General features: G+C 34.8%; 1 protein-coding gene across 1 annotated transcript in view; it reads right to left on the bottom strand.

Annotated features, from left to right (window-relative positions):
• Window positions 1–2056: 2056 nt before the first annotated feature.
• MOSPD2 (motile sperm domain containing 2) overlaps window positions 2057–20997 on the bottom strand; it is a 28856-nt gene continuing 9915 nt past the window's right edge. The window contains exons 3-14 of the mRNA XM_009070852.1: window positions 20891–20977; window positions 19655–19809; window positions 17211–17271; window positions 15963–16001; window positions 14814–14938; window positions 11869–11994; window positions 9064–9206; window positions 5566–5662; window positions 4687–4783; window positions 3910–4039; window positions 2806–2908; window positions 2057–2312 (exon numbers count right to left, since the gene is read on the bottom strand). Of these exons, the coding sequence (XP_009069100.1) occupies window positions 2166–2312; window positions 2806–2908; window positions 3910–4039; window positions 4687–4783; window positions 5566–5662; window positions 9064–9206; window positions 11869–11994; window positions 14814–14938; window positions 15963–16001; window positions 17211–17271; window positions 19655–19809; window positions 20891–20977 (1310 nt within the window). The 3' untranslated portion in view covers window positions 2057–2165. The remainder of the gene's footprint in view (window positions 2313–2805; window positions 2909–3909; window positions 4040–4686; window positions 4784–5565; window positions 5663–9063; window positions 9207–11868; window positions 11995–14813; window positions 14939–15962; window positions 16002–17210; window positions 17272–19654; window positions 19810–20890; window positions 20978–20997) is intronic.

Genomic DNA, 20997 nt, shown 5'->3' on the forward strand with positions numbered 1-20997 from the left:
CTTTGCCCCTTTTCCTTATATATATTTCCATTTACTGTGTGATGTATAAATAACAGCTAATTTTACCAAGATACATATATATTTGTATTGGGTGGATTTGCATTATTTGTGCCATGGTACCATTTACATGCCAATATCATGTGCTACATGATTATGTCAAGCATTCTGCCCCAGAAGTCATTATCATCTATTTTACAGTTTACTGACAAGTATCATCACAACTTCTGTTCTACAACAGACTATGGGTCATTACCATTTTGGTCCCTCCTTCATATTAAGTACCTGCAGGCTAACAAGAAAGCAAAACCCTCAGGAGATGCAGCTATTTTTAAGAGACTAAACATCCAAGACTGTATATTTCCTCATATTTATTTTGCAACTGTATTTTTCTAAAACTTATTAAAATAGAAAAGATGCTCATCTGATTTATCATACAAAGAAAATATCAATAATAAAATAAGTAATAAAATATCGAAAATATATGAAAGCACCAAAACATTAAAATATCCATATTGGCAAAGACTCTAAGAATATATTTCTTGCAATTTTACAGTAAAGTGCTATTCAATCCACTCAAATTAAGGAATCAGCATTTTAATAGTATGGGTATTATTACCCTAAGGTTACAAAGTACTTTGTTACCTTTCTCAATAAGACAATAACCCATTCTGTTGGAAGCAAAGCATTTGAGTTGCATTCACATGAAAATAACCCAAGTAACAGCTCCATAATAAGTAGTAAACAACATAAATTGACAACTCATTAAGAAAACAAAATACTGAGAAACTAACTGAACAGAAATGAGATTAGTGAAAAACTAAGAAAATGCAGATGTGGGAAACCATTGCATAAATTAAGGAAGGAAAGAAGACTGTGCAGCAAACACTTCTGTAATTTTGTTTTTTTACATGGTACTTTTTTCAGTAATCAAATTGCTGGCTTTGTTAGTTAATCTGTTTATTAATGCATTATTTTAAACTGCCCTTTTCTATTTCCTAGAAATGATCCTACATCACCAACACACTGTAAGCAAAAAGACAGAAGCAGAGTCTGACCTTTATTTTTCCTCGATAATCACTTCTCATCTATTGAAGTTAACAGACAAAACTAAAAGATCTGTTACAAAGCCAAGTTGTAGCAAAAATTAATCCTAGTAAGGAAATTATTTTAAATTTTTAAATCTCTTTAAGAGTGAAAATTTTAAATGTATGAAAGATACCATCAGTCTCCTTTTAAGTTTTGATAATTTTAATATACATATTTACAGCAATGAGTACACAGAAGCCTTGTCAGTAAAGTTCTCATTAGCTTCATATATCATTTCCACTAGTTGCTGTGAAATGGCAGATATAACACCATTGTGTTGCATTCCACAGTACTTAATCTTCCTGATTTGACTTGCTTTTTTCATGAATTCTCTAATGTAACTGTATTGCACAACTCAGAGTAAGTTCTTACATTGACTGTCTAATAGGCTTTTCATGAACCAATATGCCACCACAGTCTAAAAGTCAACTCTCACACTCCTTCTGCAATGTGAAAACAAGCTTCTTCCAAAAAAAAAAGGAAAGAACAGAATAGTGTTTTGTGTGTTACTTTGTAAGAAATATTTACAATAACTTTGCATTCAGAAGCACAAAAATAAGGAATGAAAGCAATGAGCCTGAATTACTGAAATAATTACAACAAATATCCTCCTTTATATGTGCATGTCCATAGATTATATTAAAAAACTGCCAGTACTACATCATTTCTGTAAATTTTCCTGAATGAAAGGTTAACCTTTAGAATACACTAAGTTGACTACTTTCATGTTCTGTGAGAGTAATTCAGAATGTAAGAATGAACATGATGAAAAGAAATTAAATACTGTATTTAAAGTAGTTGAATAGTTCAGTAGTTTTTATTGAGTTGTACAGTGAAAACAGGTCCTTGCTCTAACATCTTCTTCATGCCCTATTCTAAGTATCAACTTGCAGTAAATTTGTTTGCTGGTCATTCATTTCTTCTTTTTTTATTTTGTTCAGCAACCTGTATCCTTGTTCATTGCTGTAGGCTCACAGACCTCGTTTTGGCAGTTCCAGAAACTAAGTGCAAAACTGCAATCTCTTCTACTCCAATGAATCATGATAGGCAGCAGCACATCCAGGGCACAGCAATTCTTTTTAGCTTCTCTGGTCATATGCCAGGTAGAAGCAGAAGGCAGCAACAGTAACTGATAGCAATGATATAACAACTGACAACTGCTGGAACCAGAGGCAGCGATTCATCTGCTCTTCAAGTCTTTTATTAATTTGCAGTAAATGAGTTAGCTGAAAATAGAAATAGTTTCATTAAATTAAAATTACTGCACATGAAAGCACTTGTTGATTTTGAGCTACTTAGGCAATAAATATAAGCACAGAAAAGTAAAAAAACCCAAATACCTTTTCTATCACTACATACTTCAGGAATCTGTTCCACTAAAGGAGCTTCAAACCTTAATTTATGGATAACCCATATAGCCCACATCAAAGTGACATCTATACTCTAGGAAGCAAAAGACACCACTGAGGCTCATTGATACCCCAGATCATATATATGTGTACACCCAAGAGGAATGAGCAAACTCCACTGAAAGTAGTATGTTATGAAATCATTATCATTCAACAAAACAGTTAAATCACTATCTATGACTTAGTACTTTCAGTTGCTGAGCTTTTCAAACAGTACAATTTATGAAGTATGATAAAGGTTCAGTAAGAATTCTTTTTATCATATTTTATAATTTTGTTGAATATTCAGCACAAAGGAATACACTATTACCTGTATATGTAAATCTTCATTGGTTTTTGCTGGAATATTAAATGCATTCTCTTTAAATGTCAGAGAGGAAGGCTTACTACTTTCTGTGACATGACACCTGAGCCTGTGAAAAGGTAACAAAAATGCACACCAAAAATCACAAATTTAGTGCAACATTGTATAACTAACAGTAAATAGATCATCCAACAGTTTATTTTATGCTCTCTATTATCTGTTATGGTAGATTAATTTTCAAAATTACTATTACAAGGACAGCAATAGTCATTTTCTCAGCCCACCAAATATACCATTTAAAGGCAGCTCCAAAAAGAAACCCCAAAACCCACCCTCAGCCTACCAAATACACTATTTAAAGGTAGCTCCAAAAAGAAACCCCAAAACCCACCAAAAAAACCCCAGGAACAATCCAATGCAAAAAAAAAGATAAATTACTTTCTTTTAAAGTTGAAACAACATCTTGATATCATGGCTCTAAGTCTTCAAGATGAAAAAGAACTACAATGATCTTTTCCTAAATATGTACAAGTAGATGTGACTGGATGAGAGAGAAGAGTAACAGGCTTATTTTAAAAACTGTATGGGGAAATGCATTTTCCTAGTGATACTTTTTCATCATTAAATACTGAAAATACAAATATGAACCTGTGATAGATATTACAGAAATTTTCTACAAAATTATGACTTTGCCTAGCAGAAAGGGAATATTTTTTAATATCATCTAGAGAACAGATTGCATTTAATATGTCTGCTGCCCTTGATTATTTTTAGAAAACTCAAGCACACATTCTTATTAAAGAACCAAACCCCCTACTGTGCATGTGTATTGTCACATCCATTCACATTTTTTCCACTCAACTCTTAATCAGCACAAGAGCAGCAACAAAAGAAAAGAAGAACATGTGCAGAACACCATGATACTTCATGTATTAAAACCACATCTAATTAGTTAAAACAGAGCAAAAGCCTCAGCAACATAGTTCAGTCAGAAAGCACAGAACTGGGTTTGGAGAATCCTTCATTGATTACGGTATTCAAGTGCTATAAATCACCTAAATAAAAATGGCTAAAAAACCCCACCCTGTCAGCAGAAAAACATATGCTCACCTATGCTCCATCACTTTGGTCCTAGGGACTTCTTTCCAAAACTGAGCCAGTTCTGGTACACCTCCTCCAGAAGACTGGTCCATCTCTGCTGCCATTATAAGGAACCGATCCTGCAGAGAAGCTGCAAAACCTGCCCTCAAAGAAGGAAAAAACCCAAAGAAGTGTGCTTAGATAAAGTGACAATATTACAAAGAGTATAGAAGAATTTTTGAACAAAAATGTTATAAATTGAGAGCATGTTTATTGCAGGACACCAGACAATGATTCACTAGAAATAAAAATAATCAAATAATCCTCTTAAGATCAGTAATTTTGATTAGCTTTTTCCCAAAATTGTATTTTAACAGAGCTAGTTTCATCTGAACAATTCAAGGACAAGCAGAATTTTGTAAAGAATGAATTCTCCAGCAAATTCACCTGTCTTTGCAACAAATTAGGAAACTGATTTATTGCAGATGAAGTCCCACTGTAACAGTGAAGGAGTTAGACAGCTGCCACTGAGACTTCTTGGTTTTTAAGACAAGAAACAGAATGGGCTACTGACAACAGCTGCTTACACCTAAGTGGAGTAGTAAATCAGTATGGGCAGCTACTCAAATCCTTTCTGACATTCATGTTTTTTAACAAATAGTAAAATTTTCATATAACAGTCAAGCAGACAGGGGTGTCAGTCAGTGTTACACACCAGCAAGCACACACAAACATCAGTATCCAGAGCACTGGTCTACTAGGAAAATTTGTTCATACTTACAAATTCTATTGTAAGGTTTTACTTACCACCATGAAGAGAGACTATTATATCCAGTGATGTGCCAGGTTCACAGCTGCTGTTACTGGGTTTAACCCTGTATTTTTCAGGAGCAGTTGTTCTCACCTGCAAACAAGAAATACCAAGCAAGCACACAGTAAGTGCAGGCACAGACTGCCACTGCTTCATAACCTCCCTCATTCTGTAATAACTAAATCCCCAAAAGCTTCAGTACTAGGACAAGTCTCTAAAATACATTATTTTGCAGGAGTAATGACTCTGGTATTTCACTTTTTCCTCCCACTCAACCACTTATCTTTCTTTTCTTGCGTTTCCTATTTTTCTCTTCTACATATGTATTTAAGAACACTCAAGAACATCAAACAGACTGTTACAACTGGTAGTTTTAGTTATTTGACTGTGCAGAGAATACAATAGATGGGAAAAAAACATGTATCAAGATGAAAGCAAACTCAGTATTTCTGCAGCAAACATAACTGCATTCATTCCCTTGATGGTGACATTTGTAGATGGACCTGCATCATTTTGGAGCATTACTAGCTTCCAGTCAATGTTTAAAAAGAAGTAAAATTCTAAAAAGATGACTTTTCAATGCTCAAGCCTTTCTTTTTCAGAAAGTATTAGACTCTCACTAAAAAAGTAACCATCACTATAGGTCTCTTTCAGTCAATGCTACGAAGATTTGATTACTGACTATCCCCTTTTGAGGTGGTACACCGTCGGCATAAATTCAGCCACAAAATGTCTTTGATCTACTTCAAACATCATAACAGAATAAAAAACTTTGTCTGTAAAGTAGGTTTAATAGTATTTCTTTCTCCTTACGTGAAACAAGAAAAAAGTTACACATTTAGTAATGGAAACCAGGCCACACATAAAACACTTACTTTAAAAGCCACTACGTTTTTAGTGACATTTGTGAGAACTATCAAACATTTTTTGTCTCCGGTTTCTTTCGATCCAAAATATAGCTCTTCTGCTGGGCTAATAAGAAATGTAAAAAGAATTAGTTTCTTAAAATTATCTTGATGACAAATCATATTAAAAAACTGGCCATACCTATAGGAAAATAAAACACTTTCAACCCTGCAGCTACAGTCAGTGTAAACAGATTTTCATCAAAAAAGCTGTGAAACCAAAATGCAGAAATGTGGTAGTGAAGCTCAGGGTTGACTCATGACAAGTGGAACTAGCTGCTGCAGCCAATTGCTGCCCTTGACTTCCTCCACCCGGAAAAGTGTGACCATCTGCGACAGCAGGAACAGCCAACAGAGATACAGAGTCAGCTACTGCACCTCTGAGCAGCACCTTAAGGGAAAGCACCACATATTTTAATTTATGCTCATTTTAATGAACATAAGGTATCACAGACAGAGTCTGATATCCACCTCATACATCTATGCTTGGAGTGAATATAGTGCACACGTAAGAGGAGAGGGTAGGTATCTGTGAGTGGCAATCATTTAAACCACTACAGCTAAGTTCACTTGTAGTTATGAGTCAGTCTTCACATACTTGTGGTGTCACATGCATAAATAAAGTTATTGCTTGTTTTTAATAGCCTTGTGCAATTAGGAGTGTCATGCATGAACTATTTTAAACTGCATCAAACTAACACAACTCATTTTGGATAAGCATTCAGATGAACATTACCAGGCCAAAGGTAGGGCATGCTCATGTAATTCAAGTTGAAAGGAAACTTGAGTAACAAGTGAAAAACTTTTCTTTCAATATGTCACATTAGGAGCACGCAAAGAACTGCTGTACTACGCAGTACTATAAAACTGCATATTCTTTTGACATAAAGTCTTTTTTTAAAAATATGCTTTTTCCCCTTATCCCCTTTTGTAATGCCAATTTCACATTAGTTTGACCTCCTCATCAAAAGACCTTCTTTCATCATACCAATCCTTCTTTTTATCTCTCACTTAAACCAGTGTATTAGCTGAGAAGAAAACCCCTTGGTGCTGTAGGATAAGCCCAAACACCCATGCTAGAAGGGGATTCCAGTGGTGATTGTGTATGTAGGGGGTGCCAGTGTTTTACAATGGATTAGACAGTCCACATGACAAGAGCAATTTTTTTTTCCTTTTTGATGGGGAAGAAGGAAGTGTGCCAAATAAGGCAAAACCCAAGGAACTGATGGGTTTAAAACAGTTTCATAGGACAATTCTATCTCCTCCTCTTGGTATTTTTTTCATTTCCAAATTCTCAATTTAGTTGACCAACATAAGAGAAAGGAAGGATTATAGCTACAAAGTATTTTGGCTATCTCAATACTGTATTACTGCAGCTGTGTCTTGCAGCAATATGAACCATAAATGAGACAGGAAAACATTAACTTGCATCAAAACAAGCCACAAAAAGAGATCAAGGAAAGGAACATTCTGCCAGAGCATAATCTTTCTCGTGCTACCATCAAATGTGGCTACTGATCAATGAGGGGGGGGAAAAAAAAAAAAGAAAGAAAAAAAAAGGCTTGGGAGCCACTGCTGTATAGCTCCTGTCTGTGAAATCAAGCAGTCCCAGCTGGGGGTGGGTGGTTTCTTTAAACATACCCCCAAGATTTTCAGTTTTTACAGAAACATTACTTTCTTTACTCTGATGTGTGACATAACCACTTCAGCTCATACTAGAAATGCTCATCTCAAAACACACCACAACGTGAGCTGTTCTTCAGCCAGGCAGTGCAAGTAAACTGCTGCTTTTTGCTGTGTCAAGTAAGTTTGTTTATTGAGGAGGAAAGTTGGAAGTCAGACTTTCATGTAAAGTAGGCAAGGCAAATCCAATAGCAGTTGCAATGAGTGAGATCGCTGACTACAAATACAAGACAGAGAAGAGCACAAGTATCCAGCTTTGGTCCATGATTTCATGGTGCCAGACCTGCAGTGCCTCAGCTTCCTGGTCAGGCTCTAGGCTGCTCCTTCACGGGGCAATGCTGGGATCAGTCAGGATACAAGTTAATCATATTGACAGAGCTGCTAGTCTCTGTGATAGGTGCCTGCAACCAGTTAAAAATGGCACTATATATTATCAGTTCAATCAACTTCAGTTCAGTGGCCTGAGAATGATTACAGGGAAATAAAAACTAATTCCAGCTTCTACAGAGTTAGAGCATTAACAATGAGCAACAACTGTGCTCAGGAGCTTACTTGAAAAACAAAACAAAACAAACAGCAAGGACAACAGAGACACCAGTATTTTATTTTCCATGACAGCAAGACTACAAGTATTAAAACCCCTATACTTGACTAAGTTTACTCTTCCATGTAATTTACATGAACTGCAACACTTCTATTCAAGGGCAGAACCTGAAATATTTTAAGAGGAAAAAAGTGGTACAGTTTGTGTGTGGCATCTAGGTGTTGTTTGGAATTTTTTCTTCTTGTTGTTTGCTTGTGATTTTTGCCCCTATTTTAAAACTAAGAAGTGGATTGAAGAACACAGCTGCTTTTGTCATAGGGACAGAAAATTTAAAATATTCTTTTATAATCTCAATTCTGCAGTCTACGCCTGCCATAAAAGAAACTAAGTCTATACAGAGGAGGTTTCTTCATTTCAAAATCAGGAAATTTTCTGCATAGAAAATATTTTTTTATGCTAATGAGCATGTCATTATTCAAATATTGAGTACAGCACTTACAAAATTAGCTAAGGAATTACCTATAAATTAGATATTTTCTTCATTCATCTAATAGCAAACTGGAAGTGAAAATAAAAGTTAACATCTAAATCAAATTCTAAACAAGCATCTTAACCTGAAAGGCAGTGAAAAGTAATATTGGCTAATTGATTTCTTTTTCCTAGCTTAATAATAAAACCCAAATTAACTGCAAGATGTAAGCATCCTCGATGACAAAACCTTCTGGGCAGATATGCCATTTATATAGAGCACTTTCCACACAAAATAAATTGGACCCATTCATTAAGTTTAATTGGTGCAAACTACCAGTCTAGATATTTATCCCATCTTGAGCTAAAAGAATTCAAGCAAGATTTAACAGTGAAAGCTGTCTTAGTATTGTTTTTTCTTAAGCCGATGCAATCAAACAATGTCAAACTACTGCCCTCATTACAGATAAGCACAGGTTTAACTAAGTCAGACAGTTTCTCAATACAAATGAAATGCTTCTACAGTTCTGTGAAATGTACACCTATTACCAAAAAAGCATGCCAACGGTGACACCAGAAGAGTCCCTAAAAATATCTAAACCCAGAAAAATTCTTTGAGCTTTACAAAAATAATTCTTAAAAAAGATATAACTTGTTTTCCTCTCATACTCTTTAAAAAATGGTTTATTTTTAAAACCAATTCGTTCAGTACTCAAGTGTCCAAGGCACATTGCAAAAAAAGTAAAAAAAAAATTAATGAAAATTATTATTACCTGATATGTAATAAAGGTCCTTTAAAAGTGGTTAATGCTTTCTTTGCATTTTTTGGTTTGACGTCTGTTTTTTCACTTTCCTCTGATTTGGCAATTTGTTCTATAGAATTCATCTGAGTAAAAATGGTAGTTATAATGATTAACTAGAAACCTGGATTACATATTACAGAATCATGCAGGTATTTCAAAGAGTATTAGGTGGCTTATTTCAACAATTTATATATTACAGATCAAGTTTAATATGTATTCATTCTCTGAAGCTGCTTGAAGTCCACTGAAAAAACACATTCAACATGCATGAAACAACTTCTGCTTTGGTTTTTTCCATGTATTTTCCTGATGCCCGAGCTGGTTTTGGAAAACTCCAGACACACTAAGTCATAGTCTTAAATATCTGAAATACTATAAAGCACTGATGTTATTCTTCCACTGCAGAACTTGTCAATTAAAACAGACACCCCAATACAATCACTGCAAGACTGAGCAGAAGACACATTAACAATTCCACACTTTATTGTATTGCAGAGTTGCTAAACATATCTTCGTGGCTTTTAGATGAAACTCTGAAGTACTGCAGAATATAACAAAAATAATCCTGATTGAATTGGTGCATCCAGAACTGCAGATATCTTAGGTTCTGGGGTTTTTCCTCTATAACATGCAGAAAATACATGTCAGCAGACCTGGACATCTTGTTAGATAAAACTCAAAATGACCCAGTCTGCAAGTGTGGAAGACATAAATAGTGACTGAAAAAATTGGTGACATAATGATACAAAATCAATGACTGAAGAGTTTGCTTAGCCTCCTTTTTATTCCACTTTAAACACAGAGAAAAGACAAAGAGAATTCAGTTCATCTGAGTCTGAAGTATGGGAATGAAAGGAATACAAAATTTTCTATAAAATAGGCTTTATAAAAAGAAACCACACACCACTTTATATAGTTGCAGTAAAAGGTCACTTTTGGGCTTTGTTCTACATAAATTACCAGAGAAAATATTACTATAGAACATATAAAAGGTGGAGGCATCTACAGGACAGGCACTTACTAACCAAGTTTATCACTCATTGTTCCCTGCACTTTGTGGACAGATATAGGTCCTCCTATGGGATAAGAGGAGGCTACCATATAAAAAAAATTAAGTCAGATAAATTCTTAGTGGACAAGAGCTTGAAAATAAAGACTGATACTGCAGCAGATAATGAAGAAAATGCTATCTCATAGATCCCTTGAAAATTTGTTGGTTTGAGAGCTGGCCTTAATTAAAAAAAATAGTCAAATACATATGTATTTCGATATATACATCAATATATATCAGTCAAGGAAAAATAATTAACTTAGAAATACTCCCTTATTGTCTCAGAATACTTGGCATTTCTTATTTCTAAAAAACACCTTTTAGAAAAGAACATAACATTGAAGTGGCAAACAATATGGTACTTGCTGTGGAAGAAACACCAGGTATTATTTGTAAATATGTGGATAGCAAGTTGGAGAAAAAAACAATAACCTGCTTTTTATAGAAACAGTACCAACAACAAGATTTGGTCTGAAATTTTAGAAGTATATTAAGTAAGGCCTTACAAGTGCCTTAAGGCTAATCGACACATGATGAGCGTAAAATTGATTAGCAGCTTGATTACACTGTATAAAAGAGAATAATTATTTGCTTTATGGTATTTCAGGGGTGAAAATAGTAAAAAAAACACTCAACAAAAAACATTAAGTAGAAAACAAAGTCAGGCAAGTAAAATAAAAACCCACAAACACTGAGGCTATTAAGCACCAAAGCAACTCACACACTGAACAGGAATTCTCCATGTCTGAGAATCATAGCTTGGAAAAAGTGCTACAAGCAAAATAAGCTACTGAGTCTAATGGTCAGAAGTCACCATGGTTACAGAGTGCTTCCTCTTGACCTTAAGGTCCGTGAAATTATCTTATTTTTGAAAAGCTAGCCAAGTTGCAAAGAACAACTGGACTATTTAGTGAGCTGTGTGTTTCAAATTATTCTGACATAAGCTTGAAAAAGTAAATGGAACTGAAAGTGTAAATATTCTACCCCTTTAAACAGAAATTTTGCAATTCATATTCCAAAATTAATTATGGCACTGAAGGGGTGAATTTCAGATTTTTCCTACTATTTTCAAGAGCAATATCCCCAGTGACTATTCTTCATATTCCTAAACATCACTTTCATATGAACTTGTATAAAACAATGCCTTTATTTCTAGATAAACAACATAGAAGGAAGATTATGTCGTAAAACATGACTGATGGAGTAGGGCTGCAATTTCTCCTGAGACTAAATTGAAAACGTTTATATGTTGAGATTTTATCAATAATTTAAGAAGACAAATTCACATCCAGTGAAGTATAAATATTTAACTTAATATTTTCTCATGTACACACTGATTTAAGCATCTGACAAAACCAGATGTATTTCAAAAGGTATACCATTAGATATTCCAAATTAAAAATAAATCAACTAGAAAGACAACCTTTGAAAACAAAACACAAACTTTTACATTTTACTGTACAACTCACTATATTCCATGAGATAGACTAAATATTGGTACACATTTTACTCATTCTTAACCTGTCTTCATGGACTAAGAGCCAAGGTTGAAACTGCAAGTATAATGTTTCAGTTTTACTGAGTTCTTTTGTCAAGCTGGAGGACAGAAAAATGTTAAAAAACATTTTAACAATGCAAGCCAGAAAAGTAATCAAAATTGTGTGCCTCTTGTACCACTTTGTAACCATTTAACTAGCCTTGCCTAAATCTTCAGATTTAGATACCTTGGTGTCTGCTTCTAGCTCTTCTTTACTTTCATGCTCATCTTCACTAGTAATGGGCCCATTTTCACATAAAGGAGTTTGAAAATCATCATCAACCAATGGAGGATAACTGTACTTGAAGGAATCCTAAAAGATAAGGAGATTTTTAAATAAATAACTGGTTATTATGAGGATAAGAAGTGCCTTCTCTAGGACTTTTTATGGAAATACATTGTTGGTTTCACATTCCTTTTATGTTTCACTTATCCATTTTAAATTGCACCCCTGTGCAGAAAGCTGACACTTACCAGTAGTTTGTATTTTGACACCAATAGACAAATAAATACAGACACTCAATGAAGCCATTAAACTGGCACTGTTATTTTATCATCACAGCAGAACTGCAGAAGATGGTCTATCAAGGATCAGCATTCAGTCTTAATGCTGAAGTTCTCCTCTTAGTTCTAGAAAAAGTGGTTTAAAACTCATGACAGCTATTTCTAAAAATATTCCAACAATGATGAAAAACATCAGTTGTTCCTTGTATATTAGTTTCATAATTGCCAGTTTAAAAACGGAATTAACAGAACCCGAAACCACGAAACAATGCTAAATAATCCCTTCAGTTTAACCTAGTGTGTGGAGCTTTGTCATATCCTACAAGACAGACCTCAACCTTTGGAATGCCAAATCATTTTAAAGACCATATTTAAGACAACTGAGTAATGCAGAAGCAGAATACTGACATTCTCAACGACTCTACAGTAAAGGTATCTTTTCTGTTGGAAGACCAGTAAAAAAAACCCACAACTTTTGCTAACTAGAAATTCTCTTACCATTTTCTGTCAGAAACAGTGTTTAAACAGGGATGTCAGTTTTAAACCCCAGGTAAATGGAATTAGTCTGTCAACTTTTCAAGTGGAGAAGAAAAATAACCTAGCTTTGCCTCCTGTGAGGCAGACTTGAGCAATGCCCACAGCTCCCAAATGCTGCTTCCAGCAGGGAGTTAGAAAAGGTGTTTCAAGAGAGCTCTCCATAAGCAAGTACACTTCTCAAAACAAGGAATAATGTGATGTTAAGAAGAAAAGGGCAAAGTCTTAGATGGAACCATTCAAAGAAATCACAGAGAAAACAGCATACTTCCTGCTAACCTATAATCAAGGTCTAAGCCTCCTCTATTCTTCAGGCTGTAGCAACAGTCAGACCTTTAGGTGAATGAAACAGGTATCCATTGGCTCAAACAATATCCTATTAAGGGCCTGAAGAACAAGCTTTAAGTATCAGCTACAGACTAATTCACTATTAGAAGAAAAGATTCCAGACTGTCAGAAATATTACAGTAGGCTTGCACAACACTGACATCCCCCATTTGTAAATACAAGACAGAAATACCCAGTTCCCCTTAGCCAAACCGATAAAAAGCCTTTTCACTCCATTTCAGCATATGATGAAGGGCACATGACAATGTGACCTTAATAAAGGGAAGTTAATTTTGCTGCACACTTCACTTGACCTTGTGAATCTATGATGTTGAATAGCTTCAGCAGCTTAACAGAATCTCACCACTGGGAGCTTACACGTGGTAAGACCCAGCTCTTCAAAGATGGATCCTAGTAGGGGACAGAGCAGAACGATGACTGAGAGGCTACTGTATTGAATATAAAGATGCACAGATATGCTGTGCTCTTCACTGGCATTATGCTAGTTGCAAATATAAAGATCTGTTACTAAATGTGTGGAAATCAAAGATGACAGCAAGAAAATTGGAAGGAGGCAAAAAAATCCCAAATCCTCACAAACAAAACCAAACACTTGAGTGGAGAATGAAGGGAATTAATTTGTGCCAGTCAGATACTGTCTTTAAAAAAAGCAAGGCCTGACAACACTAATAATGGTGAATGTACTCTATCTTTGTGCCTCAAGAAGAGCCTTAATCACATATCAAGAAAAGTTAAATTCTGAGAAAAGGTCATTAAATTGTCTGTTGTCTGGCCACTGAAAAACTTGCTGTCAGAGATGCAAAGATACTGCTTTATTGAAGGTGCACTGAAAAAAATCTTTGGAAGAAAGATGATTTTGGAGTCTCAGTATTTCCTAAAACTTCTTCCAAATTATGACAGTTCTGAGGTTAAAAGCTCAAAACACTCATTAAATGGCTAAATACCGAAGAAACTCAGTAGGCATAATGAACTCTCAGGTAAGATGGTCTAAAACGTAGACAGGAGATACTCAGCTCTAAGGAGAACAAACACTTGCCCATCTATTGCAACAACAGGACAATACCATAGGAGCCAGGCCCAGAGCCACTGCTCAGCACCACTTAAATCCTTACTGAAGCCACTTCAGACAGGGATTGTGAAAAGTGAAACATGTTGTGCAAAGTACTTCTGCTGTTCTGCCCTTCCGACTGCACTAGAAAAGCATTTTGGTTCTGTTAAAGTGATGCTGCTTCTACCATACTCTTTGGAGCTCTAACATACTCTTTGAAAAGAATCTTGTACAGCCATGTCTTAAAATGCAGCCCAAGAGACACTAAAGAAGAAATAACTACATATATATAACTGGCTTTACTGTATCATAGCTTTGAAACAGGACAGCAACTCTCAGAGGGCCATGAAACCTACTTTGTGTTCACAGAACTTGTTTCATAAACCAACACAATCTCTAATTCATCAGGTAGGGAAAATAGTAGAAGGAAGAATGACACTTTAAATAGATTTTTTTTTTTTAAGAAGTCTGTAAAACTAAGTGGTTTCCAGTGACTTGTAAATGGCTGAATGATTCAGAAAAATTATTTCTGTACTTAAAACTGTCAGATACCAAATCCTCATGAAGTTAACCTATTTTGTATCAATGTGATTTACAAATGAACATTGGCAAAAGAATTTCAAGAAATCTCACATCCGTGAAGCATCAATTATGTCTCAATCTATCACAAAGGGACCATGAAATGTTAAAATACTTACAGTTCCACCCATGTGAGGTGGCAGATACTCTGCACCGATGTGTTCCTGAACATCACTCCTATTTGTGAACTTCAACATGCTTATTGCATCTGGGCCAAGCCAACCCTTTACGATTTTAAAAGCAGCTTAAAAAAAAAGTAACAAGAAAAGGAAACAAAAGGGATACACAAGTTGTCAGGAAGATTTTTTTTTTTGCTGTATTGTTTGTTTTATGGAGGTTTTTTCAGTGTATTGGTAAACCTTATATAACACAAGAGAGCTACATCCCACAAGATATTGCAGAATCTCCTCTGAAAGTATCTATTATAATAGAGATAAACAGTGCAAAGAAGAAAGAAGTATTTAAGGAGAAAAGATTTTATGGACAATCTTTTCTATAGATGAATGCAGATAGAACACACACTTTGATAGAAAGAGCATCTTTGATTTAATAAATGACAACTCTGTTGTCTTGGAATTTAGCCCAGGAAATATTGAGGGGGTAAAACCAAGTGTATTTTCAAATCTGAGTGAGGGAGGTTTGGAAAGATAAGCATACCTTGTTTCTAGCTGAAATGCTTTGCTGATTGAAAAGACACTTGCTTAGCTTTACAGAATATTTTTAAACACCATTGTTACTTCAGTGATGGTAAAACCTGAATATACAGGAAATTATAAAACCAGCACAACAACATGTATTGATATAGCAAAAGTAGAGGAATAGCATATTTATTATGCACACTATAATTAGGGATAATTATTGAAGAACACATATCAAAACAATTGTAACCACATCAGTGTGCACTGTCAGGCATCTGTCTCAAATTGTCTATTCTAGTTTTTGGCTGGTTATAAGTGCCCACCACTTGTTGATGATAGGATTAGTGAAACAGCTGGAAACATTCAAGGAGTAAACTATCTCCTGACCTTTAAAAACAACAGGATGAATATGGACTCCATTTAAAGTATGACCCAAAATACAATGCTAGAAGGAAAAATAAAAAGCATGCAACCTTCAAATTGGCAGATTTAAAGATTCATGTTTAACAAATTCCACCATTCAGTTCTATTTACACACAGCAGAAAAGTGCCTCCTATTTATGCCTCTAAATTTCAGAAGTTATCACAATCTGAAAAGAAAAGCAAAAACTAAACCAAACCACAACTTACCATTCATGATCCATGGCATTTCAAATATTACTATCTTTCCTGTAAAGAAAAATAAATAAAAAAAAATCTGAAAAACTCAACACCAAGTGTTATGTATTTCTCTCTTTAAGAGGAAGTACAGCCATAATGTTCATGTAAAAGCAACTACTCATTTTCAGAAACCTCCATGTTCACTTCCCTGTAGAAGCAATTTCGTGTGATTGTTTTTAAGATGTATTAACCTAATGCTATCACTATATAAAAACATTAGCTGCTTAACATAATTCTTACATGCTATTTATAGACTTCCTGGGATATTGCTTTTCTGACATGTTGTTACTAATAAATAATCACCAAATAAGGCAGAGAAAGGCAAGATCTCAGCCTGACCTAAAAAGGCCACTCCTGAACAGAAAAAAGCTTAACAGGTATATTCAGCACCTCTTCTTCACAAAGAAACATATACTGTGAACCTCTGTAAATCCATTTTTCCAAAATATTCATTGTTTTAGCAGAGAAGTTTGAAAAGACTTAAAGTGTTCCAAAATTTCTCTTGAATGTCAAAAAATGAAAAACTATGCTGCACTTGCCTTTAAGTTTGATCAAAGTTTCAAATTTGATCAAACAAATTTGATCAGCAAGCTGAAATGTAATATTCAGTGTTTAAGCAGCTGCTGTACAAAATTTCAATATTCCCAGACACATTTTCACCTAAAGTTTATAACACATTTAAGATGAGCTAGCAAAAACTATTCAGTGCTTGCCTGTCCATAAAAAAAATTAGCAGGCAAGTATGTAGGGTTTTCCAAGTGTGCACAGTGACATGCCATGCTTATTTTCAGAATAAACCATTGCTCTCTAAAATTTCATAGTCTTTGTCCCTTGAAGGCTCCTAACACATACAAACAAACCATCATGCAGGTTTGTAAAGCTTCTACCCAAGCAAAGAGGAAAGGAAAAACCAGTCCAATTCAGTTGCACTACATGCTTATATTAACTTTTAAGCTGTAAAAACCGATTAAAATAAATAAACAAAAATATTACTTCACAAAAAGCCAGTTGATTTTTGATGAATGCAAAGTTTATTTACAATACAAAGTGATACTGGCTTAGGAACACAAAACTATTCTGAATCTGTAACATCCACATGTTCCATGTGAATACCACAGAAAGGACGTGCAAAATAAAGTCATCCCTCCCATCTTCTGTAATACTATAAAATGCTCTTATTACACAAGTCTATGCTAAGATTTAATATACAATACTTACTGAGCAAGTTTGGGTAATAATCTGTAAAACAGCTGACAATAAACCGAACAAAATCCAAGTCCTAAAATAAAAATCACAGCACAAATGCAATGTAAATCAAAACATGAAAAATAGAGGTTTAGTTAAGGCAAGTAATGAATAACACAACATAGTTAGACTGTAATTGAGTATGTTCAAATTTTACATGTACTACAAGCATCATCAAAATGCAATGCAATGCTTTTCACTTCATTCAGCTGTTGTAGGATTGTGGTCAAACTTCACCTCATGAGCTAGGAAAGAAGAAGTCAACAGACCTATGATCTGCACAATAATTTAGGTATCTAAACTACCACAGAGTATCAACAGGATTAAAGGTGTGCAGGAAAGGTAAGCCTTTAGCACTAGAGAAGCTTGACAGATTATCTTAAAGCATTACAAGGAAGAGTACTAAATATACTGAAATTTCCCTTCAATAACTATCCTCCATATTGTTCAATATACTACTGCACTCAGTAGTATATTTCCAAAGAGAAAAAAAAATTATTTTCCTTTCAAGAGAATTTTTGGGTTCAGTATTAGTTTGTAGTATGCAGAAAAAGTGTGGGCAGAGACAGGACTCCAAAGAGCTGCTTCTATCCCACCCATTTTCAGGATGCTTCCATCCAATAGCAACTGCACAGCAGTAGTACAGTTAGGTCTCCATTGCAAAATCCAGGCAGAACAGAACTGACTACACAGCAAAGGGCAAAAAAGGCATTTTATGAAACAGGTACAAATAATAAAGGAAGAGCTACCTTACCACAGTAAGGTACTTGGGTGGGAAGCCTGCCATACTTTCCCCTGTCCTACTAATAGAAGTGACCACTACTACTACTTTCCAAAATAGTACCAAACATTGCTGATTGAGTATCCAGAGCCTGCCACAACAGTAAAAATGCTACGGGTAAGGGACTCCTAGAGTGATGTAAACACACTGTTATACCATTTGTGGACTGAAAAAAACAAGAGGACCACCCACAACTTGGAAGCTTTATCAGTAGCTTCAGTAACTAGAAACTAACTGAGGCCTTGGCATCTTTATAGGCAGAAGACAGACTCTAATAAAAACATTTATCTCAACTGTCTGCTGGTTGTACCAAATGCAATATCTTTCATTTAATAGCATAAACACAGATATTCTCAAGTAATGATTAGAATCTCCATTAACAAGGATGCTGCTATTTTGCTGCCTATCCAAAAGCAACACGATCAGATATTAGAAGGATAGATCCATTACTACAATGAAAGTCAGGAATTAGAAATACAGATTTCACAGACTCCTCAATAACTATATCTATTCTAGTTACCTGTAGCGGTGCAACAAGGAATGAGCTATCAGAACTATCTGTTGCATACCAGTGATAAAAGCTGACATAGAAGATGTCCATAGCAATGGAACAAACAAATGAGGCATACTCTGGAAAAGAACTCAGAAATCCAAATTCTTTCAGGATAAAATTAATCAGTTACTCTACATCCCTCCAAACAGCCATTGAAAAATATTCCTGTTTGGCAATAAATGTACTAACTACAAATCAAGACTGTACAATGTACTTATGGACAGCACTTGCTGACATTGTGTCTGAGTCTCAAAGACACTAGAAAAACGTTGCTTCAGGATATGCCTCGATAAAACCCAAATCAAATCAGTCTTTCCCATCAGGGAAATTATTGCAATCTTTTATTCTTGTTATAGAAAGCCATAGCTCCAGTATTATCTTTAGGAGTATGGACAGACAGCTCTCACTGCATAGATAAGAGCACCAATGCCTTGTAAATCAGAATTACACCATCTTTATTTTTCAAAATATTTTCTCATAAGCTTGTGGTCCTGTTCTGCACAGCTGCAAGGTCCTAATGCAACATTAGCCCTCTTGCTTATACAAGGTACAAACAAGTTTTTGGGATTGGGTTTCTTGTCTGTCCTTTGGTTGGTTGGGGGTTTTTTTGCTTATATTTAACTGCATTATTGCCATACCAACAAAAAACCCAAAACAAAGAACAAGATATAAGTTTTAGCCATTCCTGTAATAACAGGATAGCATGGCACTGGTAAGAAAAAAAGACAATATTCTACAGAAATGCATTTTGTTTTTTAACCTATAGACAACCTGTGAGATTTTTAGTTATTAGACTAAATCTATAAATATGTACTGATAGGCAAGATCTCACTCTTGTAATCTAAACCAGCTCAGCCACCAAATTGAAAGCAAGTTTTCTGTGTGCTGCAGAAGACAAGGTTTAATATGTAACAAAGGATTTTGGAAACTGCTCATGTCATAGGAAAAAGCCTTACATATCACTGATGTCAACAACTGTTAAGTTATTTCCGTGTCAAGGACTGCACAAGGACTTCCCTTTTTCTGGGAACATAGGTTAAATAATTCAAAAAGCAATCAGGAACAGACAGTGAAAATACTTACTATGTGACTGATTCCAGTTTCAGCCATGTCAAATACCACTGTTAAGGGCTTTCCATGCTCTCTCTTGGCATAATGTTCTAACCAAAATGCTACAAGTTTCTTTTTCTCAAATTGTTGTTTAGGGTCTCTTATATGATGCTTCACTTTGAACCAAACTAGTGAAAAAACACACACAAAAATTGAAACAACAGATCCAAACTAACAGAAAACATGAATTAAATAACTATACAGGAAGCACTGAAATTTTTTAATGCCTCTGAGTTTGTATTCTACATTTTTACTGATCTTGTGGCCACTCAGAAAAAACAACTGCATACCTCTCCACAGATCCCCTTTTCCTAGCTCACATTTTTATACTGGAACCTCTTAAAAACTAAAGACACAAGTAATTACACCCCAGAAGAAACACTAAAGTGGAAAAATAGTTTTCATGTATTTACTTCCTCATCTAGGTTATCATTTCAAAATTTCAAGTTAAATCACATGGTCCTCAGACATAGTATTATGCTCAGTATGTATTCTAAGTATTGTTGCAAAATTAATGTTTCTTTTTTCTGCTTAGGTTTGCTACAGCATTGCAGTTGATGTGTTTTGAAAAACTATTTATGAACATTATGAATTCTATAAAAAGCAACAGATCTTTCTAAAATAAAATCAAAAACTCCAGAAGGTGAGCAACATAGCATAAACGAAAGCCCAATATATAACCTCCTGGAATAAAAAAAAAAAAGAGTCATGCAGAAACCTGGTTTTCCATGAAAAAAACACAAGCATAATTCAAAGTAACAGACTTTAAAAAATTTCTGAAGCCAAACTACTGATTATAGAATGAAGTGATAAAAGAAATACTCAGGGCAGTAATGTGAAGAGCAGCCTTCATTTTCACTACCTTTACAATATCAAAATTAGAAAAGACTGAAAATAATTTTAGATATACTCCTAATATTCTCCTCCCTGCAACTCGGAAAGTCTTTGTAAAAAACAATCTGCTTGCACAGGAAAGTTAAAAAACTTCATTACAAATAGAGCAAAAATTTATGATTTTTTAAAAACTGCTGACAAAGTTTCCTTTTGTGATGCAAAGAAATACCCCTAATTACCAGCTTATCATTTGCAGTAAAAACAGCTGCCAAGACATACCTACTTCTATTCTTAAAACACTAATTTTTCAAAGAGATGCTAAAACACTGGAAACAATGATCAATGACTGAAAATGTTACATTCTGTATAACTTACATAATTTATAGCCCTCTTTATCGTATCCATGCAGAAAGAGAGCACCAGTTTCAAATAACCATTTTGGAAGGACAGATTCTGACAAGTCTGCAAAGCCAAATGAAATA

Source organism: Acanthisitta chloris, unplaced genomic scaffold, assembly GCF_000695815.1.
Source record: "Acanthisitta chloris isolate BGI_N310 unplaced genomic scaffold, ASM69581v1 scaffold2780, whole genome shotgun sequence".
NCBI classification, from domain to species: domain Eukaryota; kingdom Metazoa; phylum Chordata; class Aves; order Passeriformes; family Acanthisittidae; genus Acanthisitta; species Acanthisitta chloris.